This window comes from Blennius ocellaris (assembly GCF_963422515.1).
Source record: "Blennius ocellaris genome assembly, chromosome: 10".
Lineage (NCBI taxonomy): Eukaryota > Metazoa > Chordata > Actinopteri > Blenniiformes > Blenniidae > Blennius > Blennius ocellaris.
This window is the reverse complement of record NC_137659.1, coordinates 14662509-14682963: the sequence shown is the minus strand read 5'-3', so window position 1 is coordinate 14682963 and position 20455 is coordinate 14662509. Positions and strand designations below refer to the sequence as shown.

At 42.1% G+C, this 20455-nt stretch overlaps 1 protein-coding gene across 4 annotated transcripts; it reads left to right on the top strand.

The window, feature by feature from the left end:
• Positions 1–57: 57 nt before the first annotated feature.
• On the top strand, positions 58–17930 carry kdm4ab (lysine (K)-specific demethylase 4A-b). 4 transcript variants are annotated; one of them, XM_080503898.1, is made up of 23 exons: positions 58–189; positions 2520–2681; positions 3031–3206; positions 3310–3424; positions 3541–3734; positions 3971–4020; positions 4715–4818; positions 5687–5824; positions 5958–6175; positions 6450–6613; positions 6700–7370; positions 8364–8471; positions 8676–8790; positions 8958–9133; positions 9772–9985; positions 10234–10313; positions 11870–11925; positions 12426–12534; positions 14010–14201; positions 15288–15458; positions 15608–15727; positions 16149–16241; positions 16337–17930. In XM_080503898.1, exons 2-23 carry the CDS (start codon positions 2541–2543, stop codon positions 16472–16474), a joined length of 3543 nt encoding a protein of 1180 aa, XP_080360024.1. In that variant the 5' UTR covers positions 58–189; positions 2520–2540; the 3' UTR covers positions 16475–17930. The 4 variants fall into 4 exon arrangements, with proteins under 4 accessions (XP_080360024.1, XP_080360023.1, XP_080360026.1 ...); XM_080503897.1 differs by having other exon boundaries at positions 8673–8790; XM_080503900.1 differs by lacking the exon at positions 8364–8471.
• Positions 17931–20455: the final 2525 nt, after the last annotated feature.

Here is a 20455-nt window from a genome sequence, read left to right as displayed (position 1 = left end):
ACCGTGGTAAACACAATCCGACGTGCGTGCGTGCGTGTACGTGCGTGAAGGAGGTAATGGAGGACAGTGTTCCACTCACAGGATACTGTTAAAGAGCTGTTTTCCTTTGCCATGTCCCAAGCGGTCTTTTCCGGCGATTACTAGGCGATTGCAACGCAGACTACAACCTTTGAGTCGAAAGAGCGGCTGGTAAGTGTTTGCATGTGGAGGCGTTTTCGCTGTAGATTCTATACCCCAATGCTAATCTGGTTGCTACACAATCAGACCTCCTGTACAAGCAATGGAGATGCTACTGTTGGGGCGCCGTCTATTTGCCGGCAGACATAAATTTCTCAACGTATAACACTTTAAATGTCTGTGTTGTATGGATTAAAGCGACTTGACCTTTTCAAAAGGAATGCGTAAGTGAATGCAGGAATAATTTGGGTATTTTTGTATCCGCGTTTTTTATTTTGCGGGCCTTTTTTTTGCACCCCTGAGTCTGTTGGCTTAGCGCACTTCATGAAGAAGCTAACTGCAGTCATCGTGGATGTGATCCAGAAAATAGTCGGTTCCCTGTACGATCGTGGAGGTGAACTTGGACGATTGCTGTCGTGAACCGTCTTTTGACCACCGCATTTTAATTCTAGTCATAGTTTAATTGCGACATTAACTTTCAATCCTATACAGTAGTGCACATTGTCATTTACGTGACGATCGCGAAAAAGGGCTCTGAAACGGCAGTGCTATGCTCGCACACGAGCTAATGTTATGCTATGTGTCGTTATCGTATCAGCTCATGTTACTGGAGCGATGTAGCACATGAGCTAATGTTAGTCAGCTGGGCTTTAACCAGGGCCCCGCATTAAAGTTTATCGTTTGGGACCGGCTGCAGATTTTATTTGTGTTTAATGCTGAAGGCATCCAACTCTTTATTATTATTTTTCTGACTTATTTGCCGCCTCGTTATCGCTCCTGCAATCTTTAAACGATTTGAACCGTTTAAATATCAAAACATGCAGTTTGTTCACGAGATGACTGCTATACAGCATTGATATCTTTAATCGTTTCCGAATAACTCACACACAAAAAGAAACCACTCAAAAATGTCCCATTCAAAACGGATGGGGGCGGGCCCTTATTTAGCTCAAATGAGATCAAATGAGGCCATAGGAGATCAGCTTTATTCAGCCTTTTACATACTTGTAGTTTCTTTAGGAAATGCAAACATCTTGTTTTAGCGTAACAAAGGTTAACTGCTCCCAGGCCCTGTGGGAACAGCCATGTTTTCTAACCAGCTGGACAATTTGCAACACAAACTGGGTTAAGGTTAATCCTCTTCAGCATTTGCAACCTCCTGAGTGACTTTGTTTGTAAACAACATTTGAGAGTCATATTTTTCTGTTTTAATATTGCCACCTCTGCAATTTCTATATATCAGTCAGCTACTTTATCACACAAATTGAACAAAGATTGTGATTGTTACATTGAGAGTGACCTGTGTGAGTTATCAGGAAACATGAACCACACTGAAATGTTCAATTGTGATGTGTCATATATTTAGTATTGTTCTGTTCCTCTTAGTGGGGTGGTGTCAGTCTGTACCAAAATAGAGTTACGTCTGTGATGGATCTCGGTCACTTGTAATTGTGATTCACATACAATACGAACCTGTTCCACCTGAATTTCCTTTTATGCATCCCACCCCAACTTTGAGCTCATAGCACACCCCTGGTTTCTTGTTTGACATGCATCTTACCCTCATGTAGAGCATTTTACTTACTAAAGTCCATAATATATAAAAGTTTTTTTTTTTTTTTTTATGGCCCATTATGGCTTTTTTTTTTTTTTATAACATGCACATTAAACATTAAAAACAAATCAAAACTCCACTGCAAGGCTAGAAAAAAAAGGTCCACATTTTCTACTTTGATCAGACTTGGGACGCCTGCGTGTTTGTGGCCACACAGTTACACACTTGTATCTTTAGTATAATATATGGAGAGTAGAAAATGTATGGTTTTATTCAGTATTAAAGGGAAAAAGCACTTAATTAGCCACCGGAATCCAGTTACTTTTTCTACTTGTAGACCAAGTTGTGGTTGTGCTCGCTTTACAGGGCAAAAAGCGAGAAGCAGTAATCCTCATTTGGGTTGGTATACAGCAGGTCTATAGTTATCCACTCCCTCGTGTGGCAGAGAGCACACTGAAGAGGCAGAGGGTTGGCATTGACAACAGGGAGCACAGTTAAAGTCCTCAGAAGGGAGGATGTGGGACTTGGGGACATGATGTAAGCTTAAGCAGCTGGGACAGAGCGCAGGCGCTCGCCACAACAACAAGGTTGTGCTCGTTTCACGACGTTTGTTAGAGTGCTCATCGTTTACCGTGATTCACTTACACTATCTTAATTTTTCAGTTTATTTAGGCTGTGGAGGGGTTCAGGGTTTATGTGAAATTGTGGGTAAATTTCATTTGGAACTGTATCTACTTTGTAAAAAAAATTTTCTTAAAAATCACAATTTCCCTCTGTAAACTTGCAGGTGCTGCCATTGAGAGTCAAGATGGCGTCGGATGGTGTTTCCCAAAGCCATGCCTCCAAGGGGATCATGACCTTTTACCCCACTGCCGAGGAATTCAAGGACTTCTCCCGCTACATTGCTTATATAGAGTCCCAGGGAGCACATAAAGCAGGCTTGGCAAAAGTAAGTTGTAGTTTTTGGAAGATTCTGGTAGTTCTGAAGTGTGTCAGCAGTCTCAAAAAAACAAAATGTAGTTTCACTTGAATTCAGTAGGGTACTGGCAGGAAATGAGTCACTTGAAGTGCAGTGCTATTGGATGTTCCTCTCACTGCAGTCAAAACACTTGAAGTTCTCATTCGTGTGAAACCCTGCAGGCCCTGTTCACCCGTGTAATGCTAAGAGGAAACTTATCTTTCGCTTAAATTGTTTGCAACTTGTGTTATTTAGTATTTCGCAAATGTGTTCCAGCATCCTGTCTGAAAATGTACCCTAATGGCAAAACAGTAACTCATCACGCTGTTTTTCTCCCAAGGTTGTTCCTCCAAAGGATTGGAAGCCCAGAGGTTCCTACAATGACATCGACGATTTGGTGATTCCTGCCCCCATCCAGCAGGTGGTGACGGGCCAGTCGGGCCTTTTCACGCAGTATAACATCCAGAAGAAGTCCATGACTGTCCGAGAATTCCGCAAGATTGCGAACAGTGACAAGTGAGGAGTGTAGAATTAACAGATTGTGGCTCTTCCATTCAATTGTCTGTTGTATCTGCAGTGGTATTACTACCAGCCTGACGCTCCTCTGTGTTTTAATTAGGTTCTGCTCTCCACGTTACGACGACTTTGAGGAGCTGGAGAGGAAGTACTGGAAGAATGTGACCTTTAACCCTCCCATATATGGTGCAGACGTTAATGGGAGTCTCTATGATCCGGTGAGTTTTCGCTCTCTGCATGTTGAAGTTCTCATTCATTAGTATCGACGCCTGTTTCGCGACAGACATTGATCACAAGACTGACAGTGTTGATCTCATGTGTTGTCATTTGGCAGGATATCAAGGAGTTTAATATTTGCCACCTGGGTACAGTCCTGGACACTGTAGAACGTGATAGCGGCATCACTATTGAGGGTGTCAATACACCCTACTTGTACTTTGGCATGTGGAAGACGACCTTTGCGTGGCACACCGAGGACATGGATCTCTACAGCATCAATTACCTGCATTTTGGAGAGCCTAAATCATGGTAAAGAAAATGTACACTCTCTTACCGTTAATAGATAAAAGTGTGTTGCAGTAGTTGATTATAATTAAATATTTATTTGTCATTATTGCATCACTGCACGAATTATAGCAGTAGCCCGTCAAACATGCACACATCATTGGAATGGAAAAAAAAATAAGAAATCAATTCTAATCATTGTATCACATGCTTGACTTTAAAATACAGGAATGTAATTGTATTGATTTGACTGTGTGCAGGTACTGCGTTCCTCCAGAACATGGGAAGAGACTGGAACGTCTAGCTCAGGGTAAGAAAACATGACTTATCGCCTATCCTGAATCAGGTATTATAGAATGTCTGAAGAACTTAATTTGAGTATTTATATTTCTGATGGGTTTCTTTACTTTTGTTCCCTGCATTTAAAAATGGTGTATTTATTCTCCTTAACAGTCTTGAAACTGGCTCGTTTTTTTTTTTTTCGTTATCTGTGGATGAAGTTTCAGAGCTTCAGTGACTCGATCAAAGCAGTTGATGGTTGCAGTTATACGTAGTTCAAGCTGATGAATTTAAGAATGAGATAAGTTGCATCAATAATAGTTCATTTGTTTGAGAAGCAGTCTTTTTCCAAAAACTGATAATCAATGCATCAACCTTCCATAGTATTTGAAATAGCTTGATATTTCTTTTTAAATACTGTTATGGTTTCAGATATGTATATCTTCTGATATACATGATAAATATACCACATTTATGAAGAATGCACTGTATTGACTGATTCACGTCACGTTTCTAACCAGATTTGAAGTTTTAGAAAGTGGTGTGATGTTCAATAGAAAAAAAACAAACCACACTGATGCAAACTCCTCGCAGCTTTTAAAAAAACCTGTCAAATGATAATTAAATACTTGAGATCTTGGAGGGACTGCTTAGTCCTTTAACTGGTCTTGATCTTTGTAGATCCACATTAAACGTCAACTTATGTGTGTTCTTTTCTCTTTCAGGGTTCTTTCCTGGTAGTTCTCAGAACTGTGAGGCCTTCTTGAGGCACAAGATGACTCTCCTCTCTCCTTCGATACTGAAGAAATATGGCATTCCCTTTGAGAAGGTAGCAACAGTGTTTTATGTCAGATGTCATCTGTAACACCGAGCAGAGCTCCTCAGGTTGCCAGTTTACTGGATTGTTTATGTGCCAAAGTTCAGCAACTGTCATATTACTGATATTTAATATTTGACTGTGACTGATCCTTCAAAGAAGGAAATCGGTTTCACGTGCCAATTTATTTGTAGAACATCATCCGGTTCAGCCAGTATATCAATCCCATAATATTTGTCATTGCGATGTTGCTCGTCTGTGATGTTTGCACATAGTACAGCATCCAACTATACTAGTAGCATTAACAGAAAGTGTTTCTGCTCGCTCCAGTCCAGACTGTTATTTTCTCATAGAGTCCATTACACAGGTCTAATGTGAACTATTTAAAAGTCTTATTATGTTGAAGAGCAGAGTTTTGTCTTGCGTCACAGCTTGACCTTGTGTATTTGAGACGCAAAATTACCATCACATCGGAGGAGGTCTAAATTTGATCCAATCAATTCTCAGACTATGTTCCAGTAGTTCTTGGTTTGATAGATGCTGTACTCTTAACCTATGAGATTATGATGTCATAGGTTTGTGTTATCTCTTTATCTTTTTTTGCAGTGTAAAAATTGATAATAAAAAAAAAACACTCACACCGGTGACATAAAACATAAGCTTAATTGCATATTGAATATATTTTTACTTTGGAAATGTGGTTAAAGTGGTCCGTTTGAAACTGCTGTTATAATTCCAGTCTGCCACCAGAAGTCACTGCTCTTCAAGCTTGAAACCTCACATTTTTATGACTTCAGTGAGATGGAAGACTTCAGAACTACTGAAGGTTATAAACTTACTCCCTTGCTTTTTTGTTGTTGTTTTTAATCCTCCCCTAAAGATGACCCAGCAGGCGGGGGAGTTCATGATAACCTTCCCCTATGCCTACCACGCTGGCTTCAACCATGGGTTCAACTGCGCAGAGTCCACCAACTTTGCCACCGAGAGATGGATCGAGTATGGCAAGCAGGCTGTTTTGGTGAGTGACGTATTGAAAGTACGCATTCACATTGCTTCACTGAGATTAGATCCTGTAGTACTTTAAAATAGGACAAGACATCCACGAATATACTTTAAAATAGGAAATAAACCCTGTACCCTCCCTCTTCCAGTGCTCGTGTCGTAAGGACATGGTAAAGATTTCCATGGATGTATTTGTGAGAAAATTCCAGCCGGATCGTTACCAGCAGTGGCTGGCTGGGCGAGACGTGGTACCCATCGACCACTCGCGGCCCACCCCAGAGGCCAAGGAGTTCTTGGGCGAGTCTTTTAACGACTTCACCAGCAGCAGCACCAAGGAGAGCTTTGGGGACGATGGCGAATGGAAGAGGTGTGTTGTGACTGCAGAACATCAGTGTTTTCGTGTTGTGCGGTAATGAATTTGCATGGCTGTGTTTGGTATTTCTGGACATTCTGCCCTCTGCATTGTGAACTCTTATCTATGTCGCACCTGGAAATCACAACAGCACTTTGAATCCTCTCACTTTGTCTCTGTAATGTTCTATGTATACACATTGTGGCATCAATTCAATGATAACATGTTCATACTGAGACTTTTGGGTCAGTGCTGAATAGCTCAATGTTAATTTTTAACTTCCACTCAGCACTAAACGGAGGATAGAGACCAAGAGACACAGAGTGTGTCTGGAGGTGCCCAAAGAGGTTGTTCCAAAGGATGAAGAGGATGATGTACCACAATTTGGAAAACGTCCCAGGCTAAGTCTAATACCTCCACGAACTACTATGCAAGATGGCAAGAGAAACAAAGGTATTTATCGGCTCGACATTACACTCTTTCATTTGCTGTAAAGAAAGACCACAACCGCTTTTAACCCTTTGTGATCCACTTTACAGGCCCACCAAAGTTGGTTGTCACACCAACGAAGCTCACGTTAATGGATCCATTTCACAGAGGCTTTACCCAGAGCAACAGTAACGGAGGCCGGCTTCCTCATTATACGAAGACTCGCGCTCCTGCCATCTCGTCTCAGACCAAGCCCAGAAACGGACATCTGCCCATTTCGGTTGCCCCGGCGTGGACGGAAGCCGCAGCACAACCTGCCCGCAAAATGGGGGTGGCCAGTCTCCTCTTCCACAGAACAATGACACCGAAAGACACCCTTCAGGTCCAAAGCTACTCGGTAGAGCAGCAGAAGCAGCAGCAGCAGCAGCAGCCACACACACAGCTCCAGGTGCACAGCTATGCCCGGGAGCACCAACCCCGTCACCTCCAGCCCAAAGCCTCCACACAGTCACACACACAAGTTGAGCTTTCGTCGACGGCACCGGCCTGCGAGAGATTGAATCCGCAGCAAATATCTATAATCATCCAAACCAAAGGAGTACAGGATGAATCTCAAGCAGAGACTCCGGACGTCCAGCAGCAAGAGATCAAGCCTCGTCAGGCCGAAGTGGAGGCGCCGCGAGTCGAGCCCACAAATAATTCCGTTCCTATCCAGATAAAAGTACCGCTCCAAAACCACGGCCAGGGGGACACGGAAGTGCTCAAGACCAACAAGAGAAAGGTCTGTGTTTTTATTTGGTTTCTAACGAACTCACTCACAAGCAAATCGTAGAAGTTGAAAATGGAACTGTTTGCCATGCGAATCTCTGTTGCATGTCTGCACTCCTTAGTGCATGTACAACGCTGTGACCTGAGGTCAAACGTGCATGCACTGGCATCGCCTTAATCTTACCAGAGAGTTGTGGTTTGAAAAAACAGATATTAATACTCCCATTATGCGAATGCATTCAAGTGCTAACATGTCTTGCGCCGTAGTACAGTGGCATGGAATGAGCTTGATTAAAGCGCCATTGCTACAGTTTTACACTGTGTTGTGGATTCTGGGTAAAGGTTGAGCCATACCATATCTTCGTCTTTCTCTCACTTGGTGATATTTACTACTGATCATGGTTGGTTTGCTTCACATTTCCATAGTCAATTTAAGGCATGTAATGCATGGCTTTGCTTTCTTTTCCCCAGTGTAAACTATATTTGAATGCCAGGATAGACTGTTTTTGCCTTGATTCCATGAAGTCTAGTCCAGTGAGCAGCATGAACGGCTAAAGCTACTTGGTCATACGTGTAGGAAGATGTTTCACCTCTTGTCCAAGTCCAGTTGACCTCATTCAACTTTGCATCAAGATGAAAAGGATCTGGTCATACAGCATGTTGTATTCAATTGTGTCACGATTGTGGAGCAAGTGACCCAGAGCTGAAGTGATCTGTGTTTGTCTTCTCCGTTTTGTACATCAGGGTTTTAATTTTAAGCCTTTGACTTTTTGCTACCTACTGGTTTACACCAGTGTTGTAGAGGCAACAAGAAAAACAGTGAGAGACTCTAGTGGTTCTGTACAAGTGCATTATCCTGGCATGATGTTTGCGTACTAACCCTAAACTCTGCCTCTAATACTAATTCTTCTTACTAAACCAATATTGTAGATGATCACACTTTGAACAGACGGCTTTTCAAATGTGCCATGAAAATTCAATATAATTCATGCTGTTTAAACTGCAGAGTAACCAATGCCCCCTTGTGGATAATGGCATTATCATCCTGAAAGACACCATTCCTGTAATAAAACCCATGCACAATGAGGTGAAGGTGATTCCTCACAATTATTATGTAAGTAGTTACCACCTGTGACTCAAGCTTTTTTTTTTTTGAAGGCATGGTTGTCCCTGATGTTTTTGTTTTTTTCCTTGAAATGTGTACCTGCCAGTACAGAGCTTCAATTACACCTCATTAACATGGTGACACATGATGCTCTTGTGTTCACTGCAGTATTTTGAATTTGTGTCTTTGCTGCACGTTTGATCCCTCCAGCAGGTGGCAGAAGAGCAGTCGTACTGCAAGTCGGTGGCAAAAAAGCAGCTGGAGCAGGCCCAGCTGTGCAGCCTGCCTCGCCATCACCCTCTCTTCAGAGAAGTCCACAGTGACGAGGGTACGTCGTCGTCATCGTGTTCGTTTGCGGAATGCAAAGTATTTTGTACTGATTTAAAACCTAATTTCTTCCTCTTTTTAAAAAAAAAAGTCATATCACCACTTTCTGTGCTTTCTCTACTCGCTGTTAAACGTGCAGTACTTTTGTTCGCCCTCTCATCTCTCTAGAGGTGTTCGTGGATGTGGAAGTTGAGCAAGTAGAAAAAGAGGATTGGGCAAAGCCCCTCACCCAGTTGTGGCAGTGTCGACCACATGACCCCCAGGCGGAGAGGGAATACAACAAACGCATGGGCCAGCAGGCTCCTTACTGCTCCATCTGCCTGCTCTTCCACACCCACCATCAGGTGAGGTCTCTTTGTTCTGTTAAAGTTCTTTGTATATAGTAAAAAAAAAAAATACTCTGTGATCCAAAATATTAGCATCAACTCTATAAACTGACCAGTTTTGAAGGAAACATACAACCTCCATAAATGTGGTAGACGCTTGTCTTGTCACTACACATGGCTAAAAATAGTTTCAGGACTAGAAAAGACACCCATTCGCATCGTTTGTTTGTTTTACTTTTAATTGATTTTGTCTTGAAGATGTTTGGAAGAGCTATATCTGATGTTAATGCATATCATAGATCTGTATGTGTAGCGAGGGGAATATCGGTAAAGGAAACTTGCTTTAAGTCCAGTAGTGGCTTCAGTATATTGAACAATTAAAGGGACGATGTGTAATATTTTTGTTTTATGTAAAATCCACTTGAACTTAACCACCTTGGTCAGACAAAACTGCCCTGGTGTAGTCTTTTGAGACACTTTCACGCTTTGAACTTTATACATTGTGCCTCTCTGAGTAATTTAAATGGCACTCTCCAGCAAGTCATTCCTCACATTGAGTTAATGATTCCCAATGTGTTCTATGAATGGATCAGTCCTTCATGAATTGTCTTAAGGAACCTTATGAACTGTAAACTCTTGTTCCCCCCCCCCTCCAGTCTGAGTCCGGTGGCGGCAGCTCCACCATGACGCTGGTGAACCGTCCAGGAGGACGTCAGTGGTCCAAACCACTCATCCCAGAAATGTGTTTCAACACCCAGTCCGGCAAAATGAGTGACAGTGGGGAGGGACAGCTGTTTAACCCTCATGTAGCAGAAGACGGGACCAGCCGGCTGCTCAGCTGTGCTCAGTGCTGCGTTCGTGTGCACACAAGTAAGCGCCCGGCTCTCACAAGTGCCCAATTAAAGATTGAATGAAATCTCGCTTCTATCCCAGCTGTAGAGTTATTCTTCGGTTGTCATTACAAACCGTTGAAAAGCCTTGAAGGCCTAACGGTTTTGCAGAGAAAACATGGACAGATGTGTCTTATTAGAGGAATCGGTTTCTTGTTTAAATCGACCCCAGAATTGAACATCGTGAGAATGGAATGCGCTGTGACGTGTTCTTCTGTTCCCGTTTAGGTTGTTATGGCGTGTCTGGGGATGGAGCTGAGCTGGACGATTGGCTGTGCGCCCGCTGTGAGGCTGACGCCATCACTGAGGTGATTTACTTCGACTCGGATGCTTTCCTATACATTGTTTTATATAGACAACTTTCATAAATATGATCCCTGAAACACAACATCGTAGGATTACAGCCAAGAAAAATTCATGGGAAAGAAAAAGCTTCTTTTTATAGAATAACTTTTTTTTTTTTTTTTGGCAATGGATCTGAATTGGCCAGCTTGCAGGCATTTTATGTGAACACATTTTTATGGTTATGTCCGTGTGGAACAGTGAAACTGTATGTCCTGAAATGGCCTACAAGCAAAACCATATGGAGACTTTAGAGGTTCAGAAATAAAGGCGAACCTTCATTTACTTGCTTGGTTTCAGCAACCGGTCCCAACATGAGAGAAAACGACAAACTGCAATCATCCTTTTACAAGTACAATAATTTAATTTAACTGCAGCTCCTATTTGTTTAAACCCTGTGGCTTATTTTTTGTATTTTTTTTTGTCATATTATCTTTTTGGTTCATTGATTAAGCCTGTTCTGAGTTTACACGTAAACAGTCCTGTTCCTTCTCTGCTCACTATCGCTTCCAGGGCCAGTTCTCTCAACTAAAGGTCATGTGGATAACTTTGTGTTGGTGTCGGTCAGTGGTTAGGTTGCACTTTTACCCCACACCTTCATAAAAATGATTCCCTAGTGTTGTAGTTCAATTAAAGGTGAGCTTTGTCACAGGCCAGTAAACTCACTGTTCTCCGTCTTCCTTTGTGCCGAGACGGTGAGTGTCTCCTTCCTCAGGGTGTTACTGTTTGGGGATTTTTTTTATTTTTTTACCCCCCACCTTTGTGGAGTTTATCACTGAATTTCCTTTTGCTTTTCACATTCCAGTCAACTCGGAACAATAGACAGCTGTGAAATATTCTGGGAATGTGGCTCAGATTTAGCCCCAAACACCTTTCAAGTGGGCAATACTTTAATTTGTTTAGACATAGGAGAGGATTCAGTCAATTCTTCTTTAACAAATGGGTTGTGAAGATGTATTAAATGCTTTGTTGCGGTGTTCTGGGCTTTGGAGCCCTGCATGTTTACCTCTTCTGGCATTAACTGACATTTAAATGGATGAGATGTTGGTCCTGCTCTGCAGAAGCCTGATGTATAAATTGTTAAAGTGAACATAATAACATGCTGGACTGGAAAAACAGAAATCTGCTGTTACTGGGTTTAAAAAGAAGGGGGTTCTGGTTCTTATTGTTATTGGTGTGGCTGAGATCATTGGCAAACAGTTTCCTTGTTTGTGTTCAAGTATTTGGAACACAAACATTTGGAGTGCTTGTGGAGTGTCTGACAGCTGGATTAGCAGGTGCATCAAACAAGGATGATTACTAGTTTAATTTTATTTATTTATTTAAATAGGGACGGTACATATTGATGAACATATAACATAAGGAAATAAGTGGGATTGTAACCATAAGCTCAGTCCGAGCTCTATATACATGGAAAGGATGCATGTATGAAAAACCAGATGCTGCATTTACATGTTTAGATAGTAAGATATGTTGAAAAATGTGTATAAAAATCCCCTTACATTTCTTCATCCCTCGGCAGGATTGTTGCCTGTGTTCGCTGAGAGGTGGCGCTCTGCAGCGAGCCAACAACGACAAGTAAGTGTTGCCAGCAGAGAGCAGTGCTGCCGCTGTAGAGCAAACTGCTGCACAGAACCACCACACACTCTCTCTGTCTCTGTCTCTGTCTCTCTCTCTCTCTCTGTCTCTGTGTGACTGCTTTGTGCTTTTTATACCTTTGATTGAACTGAACTGTTACAATCCCACGTTACTTTAAGGTGAAAGACTAATCCAGCAGAGAGACTTGTTGTACAACACTTGCTGATCATAGTGTGGTACTTTTCCAAACGTATGTCAGGTTAATTCATTTTCATTTATTCCTCATTTTCTGGTTTGTAGCATTGCGGCTCTCCACTCTGGGTTTATTTTCCCTTGAGCACTTCCACGTACTTCACTTATTTCGACTGTGGTTTTAATTGAGTCAGTCTTCAAGTTGTTGAAACCACATTACTCAATATTTGCTTTGACATTTGTGGAGACTTTGGTCAGGGCAGTGTATTATTTGTCCTGAATCCATTTCATGTTTGCCTTTCGCGTAGGTGGGTTCATGTGCTGTGTGCCATCACTGTGCTGGAAGCTCGCTTCGTCAACATCACTGAGCGGAGCCCCATCGACCTCTCCGCCGTCCCACTGCCCCGGTTCAGACTGGTAAGGCCTGGCCTGTGTGTCGTAATCTCATGGGATTGATATAAGGAGAGCTGTTTTGTCGTCTCATCCGCAGCTTGGATGTCTCCTCTTTTCCCACCTGCTGCGTTTCAGTGATGTTGCATCATCTCAACACTGGGCAGTGGCTTCTCTTTGCACCCTACAAGGAGAAAAGCCTGGTTGCAAGCCAGGACTTGGTTTACATGTTCTCCCTGTGCATTCATGCCTCGGCTTTCTCTGTCGTTTCCTGCTACAGTCCAAAACGTACATCCGAGGTCAATCAGTGACCCTCAATTCACTGCAAGTTTGGACGTATGATGCGTGTCTCGGTATTTTCGCCTTTAATAAAAGACACCGTCGGTTTACCCAGCCCCTGCCACCGCAACCGTAATTTGGATAAAGAGGAACGGATGGATAGTTTCTGTTAATTGTTAGCACTTCCACATTATCCCCCGACCGTCTCATTGTCATTCAGTGACATAAAAACCAAATTGCCAAAAGGATTTGCACACAATTGCCTATAAAAACCAAAGTTTGTGATTTGCAGTTGATTGATTTGTTGCTTTATAGATCGACTGCAAATAAATCTTTGACTGCTGCGACACTTGTCGCCAGTGAAGAAAATCAAACTCCCGTCACTCTACTTCATTGTCATTTGTGCAGTTACAATATATTTTTTTTGCTGTCTTGTGTTGGTTTGCATATTTTTGCTCTCATCGTGTTCTTTATTCCCTTACTCATAACATGATGAGTCAGATCTATTTTCCCAAATCAAGCACTTGTAGCCCACGAGCTCTTGGTGAACGGAGCTGTATTCTGACAGCATCTGTTTGCGGTTCTCGCTAATTGCCGGTGTTTAACCTCGACGGGGCCGTTGTGGCGCCTGTTGGCCCGTCTTTACACTTTCACTTCTCATTCCTGTACGCGGTGTGCACGGCGGAAACGTGACGGCGTTTAACTCGTGAAATTGCTCCAACGCACAGCGATAAGCTGTGAATAATTTCCTTTTTATATCGATTCATCCAGCATCGGGTTTTGGTCTTGCCGCAATGGGGGAGAATGGCTGCGTGGCCTCTTGTGAGTGTGTCATCAAAGGTTTGTTGGGAATAGCTCGGGGCTTTGGTCTCAACAGTTGGCCGCGGCTCCATTGTTAAAGGTCTTGATCTCAAAGGATCAACTTCTAAATGTACCAAAATCACACACATGATGTCAGGCTCTTGCAAAGGAAGTTGTGTAATTTCCCTCCACGTATCTGGGTTCCAGGTTGTGTCTGGCTTCGCCTGCTCTTTACAACCTTTGATAACTTTTTTTTTTTTTTCTTTTGAAATATTCCTCCCACTCATCTCCTCCTTGGCCGTTTCCCCCCTCTCTACTCCTTTCCTTCCTTTTGTGTTTCCTCTACTTCATCCGACCACTTGTACCTCACGACACTTACTGGTCTTTCCCCCTTCGTGCCCGTGTGTTTGTCCCTCTGGCAGAAATGTGCGTACTGCAGGAAGAGGATGAAGAGGGAGGTGACGGGCTGCTGCGTGCAGTGCTCCCACGGGCGCTGCTCCACGGCGTTTCACCCCACCTGTGCCCAGGCGGCCGGCGTCCTCATGCACCCGGAGGACTGGCCCTTCACCGTCTTCATCACCTGCCACAGACACAAGACGCCCGTACTACCCGAGGTGAGCCGCCAGATTCAGTGAAATCCTCTGCTCTCGCTGCAGAGTTTTTTGTTTTGTTTGTTCAGCTGAAGAGCGGCTAAAACACTCGATACTGAATCATTTTTCACTGGTTTCATAGCCGACGTGTTTTTTTTGGGGGGGTGGGAGAGAGAGGTTTGTTATTGCTTAATTTTTCAGAGCACTGCCAAAACATTTCATGGGCTCACTGCCCTATCAGGATTTATAAAAAAAAAAAAAAAAAAATGATTCCACATTGAAGATTATCTCAGTCTACACCAGTGTTCCTGCTGGGAGAAGTGAAGGGACAACAGTTCAACCTCTTCTACTACCAGTTGAAAAGTCCACTTCCTCAACACCAGAGCTTCCTTTTAATCTCGTGTCAAAAGCAGACAAACACTGTGCAGAGGCTCCAGCAATAGTGCCGTTTATACATAGATGTGTGTGAATGAAATAAAAACAAACAGAAAATGTACTATAGATTTAATTCTTCTGATCATGATTGATTCTAAAGAGCTGTGCCACATCACTTTGGGACAACTTGGGCCATGAGATATATATATATATATATATATATATATATATATATACATACATTTTAATTCTACCAGCTTTTTTATTACATCCTATCGTATTTTCACTGAAAGTTTTTAAGACTCTGTGATTTTTTTTTTTTTTTGTTTATTTCCAGGATACTACTCCCTGCATCATGACTCTATCCACTGTAATCCTTTACTTTTATTGTACCAAGTAAAAGAGATTAACCTGCTGGTGCTGCTTTGATGCTCGTGTCTGGAGAGGACAAACTGCTTCTTTCTGTCCGGATATGTGAAGCACCAACATTCTTGTCCAGCGCACTATCTCGCTGCGAGGGTCTTGGCCTTGTTGTTGTGGTATCGAGTTATGTGGCTCCAAGTCTGCGCCTGTTGGGGCAGGTTTTCAGCTGTAAGGCTCAGAGCGGCGCTGCCCCCATGGAGCAACAACAGCAGCAGCACATTCCTCACATATATTGTCGCCGATATTGGAATAATTCAGCTTGGTCACATTGTTTGAGCCTTTCGAGGGTAACTCTCAGCATTTCTCCCGCAGCGCAACAAAACGTCCATGCCGGAGCTGGCGGTGGGCCAGAAGGTGATCTGTAAACACAAAAATGGCCGCTACTACCACAGTGACGTCGTGGAGCTGACCACAGCCACTTTCTACGAAGTGGTGTTTGACGACGGCTCGTACAGCGACAACCTCTTACCCGAAGACATTGAGGTTCGTCAAGTTGTCTTTGTGCTCCAAATCGCAGAAAAGCTTTAAAAGTCCGCTGTCGTCTGAGATGGTTTCACGTTCCCTTTTCCATCCGAGCGTCCGCTCCTAACCTACCCGCCCGAGTTGAGCATTTTTGCCTGATCCGTTTGCAGAACCGTGACTGTGTCCGCCTCGGGCCGCCCTCTGAAGGCGAGGCCGTTCAGGTGCGATGGACGGACGGGTTGATCTACGGAGCCAAGTTTGTAGCGTCGCACTCCATCCCCATGTACCTGGTGAGCCTCTTTGTCTCTCTCTCTCTGGCTCTGGTCAACCTGATCTGCACACAACTCAATTTGCTCAGGCCACGTCAACAGAAGTAAAATTAGGTCTAGTGTTCTTATCGCCCTCTCTGTGGTTAAATGTACAAACACTGACACATTAATCACTTCAAATGTGGATGAAAAAAACAACTGCTGGCATATAATTCAGTATTGGTCTGAATATGAGGTTATATTTTATATTAGAAGAAGATTCATATATAAGAAAGTGCACAATTTAGTTTTTTTTTTATATATATATATATATATATATATATACATATATATAAATGGTTAATTCTAGGAAAACAAAAAAAAAAGACATTAAAAAAACAAATGAAATAAAAAGATCTAGGATTTTCAAATTCAGATGAAGGGACTCTGCTTGTCCTTTCAGGTGGAGTTTGAGGACGGTTCCCAAATCACAGTGAAGCGAGACGACATCTACTCTCTGGATGAGGATCTGCCCAAGCGGGTCAAGTCACGATTGGTAAACTAAGAGATCTGCCACTTCGGCATTGAATTTCGCATCTGACCAGTGACGCAGACGAGCAGTAACCCCGGTGTAATGTCCTTCCTCCCCAGTCGGTGGCGTCGAACATGCGTTTTGAGATCTTCACACAGAGCGAAGTCAAGCAGAACTCCAAAAGACAGCGAGTCATCAACTCTCGATACCGGGAGGACTACGTTGAGCCCGTCATCTACCGAGCCATCATGGAGTGACGCCCCCCCCCCCCCCCCCTTACCATGAGGATTGTTCTGGGTGTCGTATGTCCCTCCTCATCAGCTCACCACCGAGAGGTCGACACCCCCCCCCCCCCCCCTCCACTCTTGTTCTGTCAGGCACCATATATATACTACGGCTGGGACTCTAAATGATTTTTGTGTGGATTGAAATTTCTTTGACACCGGTTTTCCATCTCACTCTTGGCTATTTTGGTCCTATTCTCCATCGTTCTTTTCTTTTTCTCAGGAAGAAGCCATCGACCGATTGCTAAATGTTGATAACGTTGGACTATTAAACTGAAAGGAGGTTTTCGCTCTTTTCTTAATGACCTTTTATTGGAATTTGAATTCAAGAAAGAAGAGTGATCATCGGACAGTTTCCCTGCTGGTCTCGATGCCTGTTGTAGCAGTTCCATCACAATTAGATTTTATCTGTTAATTTGTGGTTGGACTCTGGTTCTGCCATTCATGACGACACCACAGACGATATCAAATCATCAGCTGAATTATTAATTGTCGTAAGATACAACCCCAAAGAATTGGAGCTATTGATACTTGAGGTACCGGAAATTTTTTTTTAATACAACATCCTTCATGATTGTACTTTTCACCTGATTCTTTTCCCGGAGCAGTTGGGAAGCAGACATGTGGTTGAAGCACCAAGCCGTGTGATTGTGCGTCTACTGTGAGGACCTGGGAAGCGTAATGCAGGCCCCAGCCTTACATTTCAAAGGGCCACGTGTCCTTCCCTTTTCTTGGGTTTGTTATGACTCCTGTAAGTAATTAATGTTATTACTATACTTTATTTATGCTAGTGCATTAAGTTTGAGAGCAAAGCTATTTTTATCTTTTCACAATTTGTAGAAAACTACAGATGTATTTATATTTATTAAACAGGTCTTCGAGGCGCTCAAAGAACAATCTGGCTCAAGTCTTAAAAGAAATTTTTTATTTTTTATTTTTTAAAGAAAAGTCCGGTTTTTGCAAAGTTTCAATTAGTTTCTGCTTGAAGCCGGGTCTGGAGATCGTAGTTTGATCCTTCAGAAAGGAGATGCAGCGAGAGGGATCATTTTTCATATTTGAAGACTTTGTCTTTCATGCTAAATCCCTCAGTGCTGCTTTGAAGTAGTTTTGTGTAGAGGACTCAGGACAGTTGCTGGCCTCTGTAGGACGATGTGCCCTTTAGCAAGCCTTCCTTTTGGATTTTCCTTTTAATCGGTAGGATCAGATTGGACAGTGTATCAAGGGGACGACGTGTCGAGAAGGTCCGGCAGCAGGGAATCCACCCAAGGACTCGCGGACCCGTGTTCTGTACACTCTGAACTTCTCACCCTCCACTCATGTATTTCATTACTGTTCTTGTTGAGTTTGGTTTTATTTTGGGCCTGCCTCCAAGGCAGCATTAAATCTGTACACTCTTTGTAAACTGAAACTGGTTCAGTAAAGTTTGACAAAAAACCAACCTTGTAAAAATGACTTTGTTCTTTACTACAGTCACACTTAAACGGCAGATCAAAGCTTCAGATTTAGTTTCATTACCACCTTTTACATCTTGGTTCGCTCTCCTTTGTCCCGTCCGGGAGCTTCACATCATCCACTTTGTTGGACAGGCCGGATTTCTCTCTTAATCATAATTCATCATATCCGCTGTTGGGTCTCACAAAAGTATTTAAACTTGAGATAGTAACTTGATATTTTACCCAACACCTCTTCACCCCCTGTTTTTCGACCAAAGCCCAATAGAAAATGAAATCACAATTGTCTTTTTTATATTTGTTTTTCTGATTTTCTTCATTTTAATTGTTACTTGAATGTAACGGTGATTTAAGATGTCAATGCTGACAGGATAGAAACTAAGGAAATCCATAATATGCCGACTTAAAAATCTAAAAATCACAGATGCAGGTCAAAGTGCTTCATGTGGAAGAACAACTAAAATCAACAAAACCACCTGAGACAAAGACGAATTCAAAATCTTTTTTTTTTTTTTTTTTACAATAAACAAGCACAACAACGGAATGGTAAAAAAGGGAAGTTGATGCCTGAAAGAATACCCATCCAAATGAAAAGGTTTTTAATTTTAAAATGTCTGAAAGGTTCCTGGCACATGTTGAAAGAAATCCTGATTTTCAGGTTTGGAGAACAGGAAGCTGCTTCAGCAGCTTACAGGAACATTTAACATTCAATTATCTTAAAATGCAGGTTTGATGCATCATTTTGTTAAAATAACACAAATGAATGTCGCTCAGACGTAACGGAAACACAAGACAACCACAATAATAAGTACAGAATATCGACTATTATTAACTACAGGCAAAAAAGATCATTGTGTCTCAACTTTTATCATTAATATCCTGCTTTATTAGTATATTTGCATTGAATACTCTTAAGGTCCCATCTTGTTCTAAACAATAAAACATGGCTGCATCTTTGCCGAGTGCACTGGATCACATTCATGACGCACAAAACTCATTCCTGACCTTTTGCTTTTTAACCATCTTCACAACATCATTTTCAATAGTCTGATAGTTAAACTCCCAATAAAGTTACTTTTAAACTGCACGGGTTTCATTGGTGAAGGGGCGAGGCCCCTGGCTGGATCATTTGTTTCCTAGGAAAATAAACCACATATGCATAAGCACTTTTCTCTGTTACATACCCAAGTAATAACTGGATATGCTCTCAAAACTGTTGAGCTATTTAAAAAAGACCTTAAATAAAATTATTTTAATAATTTTGTATTCCAGGGAGTGCAGAAAAGATGTCCAAGTACCATTTTTTCCACATTTATTTCTTAATTTCCAGATAAAAATGGTTCAAAACACTACAGTGTTTTTTCTGTTATAAGGAGTATTAGAGATTTACACGTGAGTAACTATGGCCATAAAGAGTTAATCTCACTCGGGACCCTGTGGCGTAAATCTCCTTTGTGTGGCTTTCATGAAAACGTCAGACTCCCTCTCGTTATAGAAAAATGTGTTTGTAAATTAAAGTTGCATAGTTCAATTTAAGAGTTTCACTCAAACTGAAGGTTTGTCACTATTTACGGAGAGATTTCAGAAACCGCTGGGTTTTTAAAGGTGCACAGTTGTGTAACGTATTACACTCTTGCTGCCCTGTTCTCCGGTGCGTTTCCAGACTCCACACCCCTCACTTAAATCAAAGGCGACAGCCTATAATAATCTTTAATGCACCTGTAATTAAATGCCTTGCAAAGTGAAGGGAGGGGAGCTTCTTTCTTCACCACTGCAGCAGAAGTTTAGCTTCTCTGTGCGGCTGACTGAAGTAAGACGTGAATGAGTAGCGGCACGTCAACAGGATGAATTATCGGCTGCATTACTTTATTGGTTTTCCACATGCGGCCGCTATGAAGGGAATGAATCAAGCGCCTCTCAGAAAGAGGAAAGAAAACCTGCCTTGAGATGTAACATCCGATCCTCCAGCAATAGCCTCCTGAGAATAACAATTTGTCAGTGAGAGAGAAAAAAGATGGTTTTCTCAGCGCAAAATTCAAATACCTTGTTTGAAAGAGGCAGAATTACATCATGAGGAATTCCTGAATGTGCAACACAGAGTTTATATTCTTCAAAATTATGTTTTTCTTTCTTGTTTCGTGTTTGAGATTCACTGTAAAAATGTAACTGATTGATTGCTTTTCGTTGATCTGCTAAAAGGCCCAAATCTCACTTTCAGGATATTTGATCAATTTGAAAGATTTTTGATCATAAAAGAACATTTTGAACCGTGGGAAAACTTCAAATATCAAGTACACATATTCTTAAGAAAGAACCTCATGGAGAAGATCATTAAATGAGCATCATCAATCATCAAGCTTGGATTTTGAATGTTGTGGTACCCGGGTTTAAATCCTAATTATGGCCTGAAAACCAAATCTACATTATAAGTTGTACAGTTTTGCTGTGGCAGCTGAGAGAATAGACACTTCCATATATTAATGTATGGACTCAAGAGTTTGAA

What these genes read in the sequence shown, in the direction of transcription:
- kdm4ab (XM_080503897.1), top strand. Translation starts at nt 2,541, where the DNA reads ATGGCGTCGGATGGTGTTTCCCAAAGCCATGCCTCCAAGGGGATCATG. An exon ending in AGAAGTCCACAGTGACGAGG is followed by an intron (nt 8,791 to 8,957) that starts GTACGTCGTCGT and finishes TCATCTCTCTAG; the next exon opens with AGGTGTTCGTGGATGTGGAA. An exon ending in AGACGCCCGTACTACCCGAG is followed by an intron (nt 14,202 to 15,287) that starts GTGAGCCGCCAG and finishes TTTCTCCCGCAG; the next exon opens with CGCAACAAAACGTCCATGCC.